Below are 2,662 nucleotides of genomic sequence, written 5' to 3'. Positions count from 1 at the left end.
CTACGACCTGTGCCCGCCCAAGACCAGCGTGGCTGTGCCCCAGCCCATCGCTGAGAGCTGCAACGAGCTGTGCGCCCGCCAGTGCCCCGACTCCACGGCCTTCATCCAGCCGCCCCCCGTGGTGGTCACCTTCCCCGGCCCCATCCTCAGCTCCTTCCCCCAGCAAGCCGTGGTGGGCTCCGCCGGAGCTCCCGCCTTTGGGGGCTCCCTGGGGCTGGGGGGCCTCTACGGCGCCGGGGCCACCCAGGGCTCGGGGGGCCTCTGCACCTTTGGCAGAGCTCCCGCCTGCAGCCCTTGTGTCCTGCCCCGCTCCTCCAGGAGGATCTGGGACACCTGCGGGCCCTGCTAGACCCTGCCCACACCCCACTGCCACTGCTGTCCCCACTCCAGCAGCGCTGCTCTGGGCAACATCCCTTGGACTCCTCCAGCACGTGACAACCAGCCTGGCTGGGTCTCGCCCACCATCTCTCTCACAGTGTCTCCTGCCCCTCTCTGTACAATAAACTTTTCCAGCATCGAAGTCATGTCTCACTCTCTCTTTGTCTGGATGTTTTTTCCCAGCAGCTGTGGGAGTGGGAAGTCTGGTCTCTCCATGTTTCACCTCGGGCTCTCATACATTTTTTACCCCTTAGAGATTCCTGATTTGTGTGCATCCATCTCCAGTTCAGTGGTGTTCAGCGTAGGGAAATTCTTATTTCTGGGGAAGAGCAATGAACAGAAGAATGACTTGATGACAAAAGTGCAGCAATGTGTTGGGATGAGTTATTTGGAGCACTAAGTCCTCTTCATTAATATTTGTGTTCCTATTTATACATATCTAAAACTATCTGTACACTGGTGTGTTTGGGCCATATTATTTTTGTAATACAGCTGTGTTAGAGGTGTCTTAGGTACTTTTTGGTCTTCCAGAAGAGCGTGTGATGCTGCCCTCTCACCCTCCAAAACCTCATCCTGCACTGCTTCTGCTGTACCTCCTTTAGGGAGTGCGTAACTCCCTCGGTGTGAACAGCAAGCACAGATTATCTTTTCCTTTGTTTTTCTCAGGATGACATATCCAACAGCACTTTTTTTCATCCCTTTCTGTTGCAGCCATTGGTTTATTTAGGATTAGTCCCATTCATTTTTCCTGGATTCACCCCGTCTGTTGGAGAAGTCAGGACATGTCTGCAGTGAAAGGGAAGCTGGGTGTGCTCTTTCCCTTGTTTTAACAGGCTCTGCCTAAATTACTACGACTCTCTGATATTTTTTATTTGCAATAAAGTTTCTCCAGAGCATGCAAAGGTACAGGACCTGTAGCCTATTCAGGTGACCTGCCACTGGGAGACAGCAGGGGCTGTATGTATATTAATATATATTAAATACATAATTAATACATGTTTAATAGATATTTGATATACAATTAACACATTTTTTCAATTAATACATATTTAATAGATATTTGGTGTATAATTAATTCATATTTAATAGCTGATTAAGATCTAATTAATAAAGATTTAATATTTATTTAATATATTAAGGATCCAGAGGTCTGAGGCTCTGCTTGGGAAACCTGGAGTCGAGCCAGTGATGAGACCTTGTGTGACTGTGTGAGTGTGGGGTGTGTGAGGAGTCAAACAGGGCCCCCGTGGGGTCTCTGGCCCAACCCCTGTGAAGGGGATTCAATCCTGCCTCAGGTGGTGCAAGTGGACGTGGCCCTCAGTGCTCTGATCTGGTTGACAAAGTGGTGATGGTGGTTGGGCTTGTTGATCTTGGGGGTGTTTTCCAGCCTCAGTGATTGTGGGATTGTCGGTGTGACTGCTGGAATGGCTCCTGGGTGGTCAGAGGGGACAGTTTCCCTCCCACTGCACACCCCTTTCCTCCACAGTCAGCAGGTCCCCAGCTTTGCTCCCTGTTGCTGGCAGTCACCCTCTTGCTGTTCCTCCCATCAGCTAAGAACAGCTTGTTTTTCCAGTCTGATCCCACCCCCCCCACCTTGTTTAGTGCCACTCAGCTTTATGTTATCAGGCCATAAACCAGAGTCTCCCAAAAGATGTGCCAACATCACCAACGTAAATGAATAATTAGAGCTTCCCCTGGAGACTGAGCCTTGAGTAACGAGTGCAGTGAACTCCCTCCATCCTTACAACTCCCATGGAACATCAGACACCCAGAGAAAGGGCACCCCTTGTGCAGTGTTGGGCAATCAGACATGAGCTCACTCCAGTCAGGCAGCCAGCCCAAAGAAAAACAAGGTAACCATGTTGTCTGGGCGTTAAAGGCTCTCACCACCCGTGTTATCTGGTGCTGAGCACTTTGCTGTCTGACACAACACGTATTTAGTCAGGTGGAGGCGGGTCAAAGGTTGGGCTCCACGATCTCGGGCGATTCTGGGATTCTTGGCCGAAATATTCTCAAGGAGCGTTTGTTAATCCCTAAAAATGGAACGTTGTTTTCTTAAAATAAAAGCATGACTGGCATGGATTCATTTCCATTTAAATTTGTAATTTCCTACGGCACAAGGCCATCTGAGATATCCAGTCCTGTTTGGGAAGGAACACTGAAATTACCTGTGACAAGTCTGAGAACAAGAAATGGTTCATTCCTGTGTGGGGGGCTTTCCTTTGAAAGAGTCTCAGAGAAAGGGAGAGGTGAATCCTCCCTAATGCATTAGTTCATGTGCTTT

The 2,662-nt window shown here is 49.4% G+C and overlaps 1 protein-coding gene across 1 annotated transcript; it reads left to right on the top strand.

The window, feature by feature from the left end:
- Position 1: 1 nt before the first annotated feature.
- On the top strand, positions 2-349 carry LOC114072363 (scale keratin-like; the record flags this gene model as incomplete). The annotated part of the gene is made up of 1 exon (XM_027910267.1): positions 2-349. A coding segment is annotated over one exon (348 nt), but the record flags the coding sequence as incomplete, so codon positions are not given.
- Between the last annotated feature and the right edge of the window lie 2,313 nt (positions 350-2,662).

The sequence above is a fragment of the Empidonax traillii genome, unplaced genomic scaffold, assembly GCF_003031625.1.
Source record: "Empidonax traillii isolate 1590-97213 ecotype Southwest subspecies unplaced genomic scaffold, ASM303162v1 scaffold3071:size15803, whole genome shotgun sequence".
NCBI lineage: Eukaryota > Metazoa > Chordata > Aves > Passeriformes > Tyrannidae > Empidonax > Empidonax traillii.
Note: the sequence above shows the minus strand (reverse complement) of the source record. Positions and strands in the feature narration are given on the sequence as shown.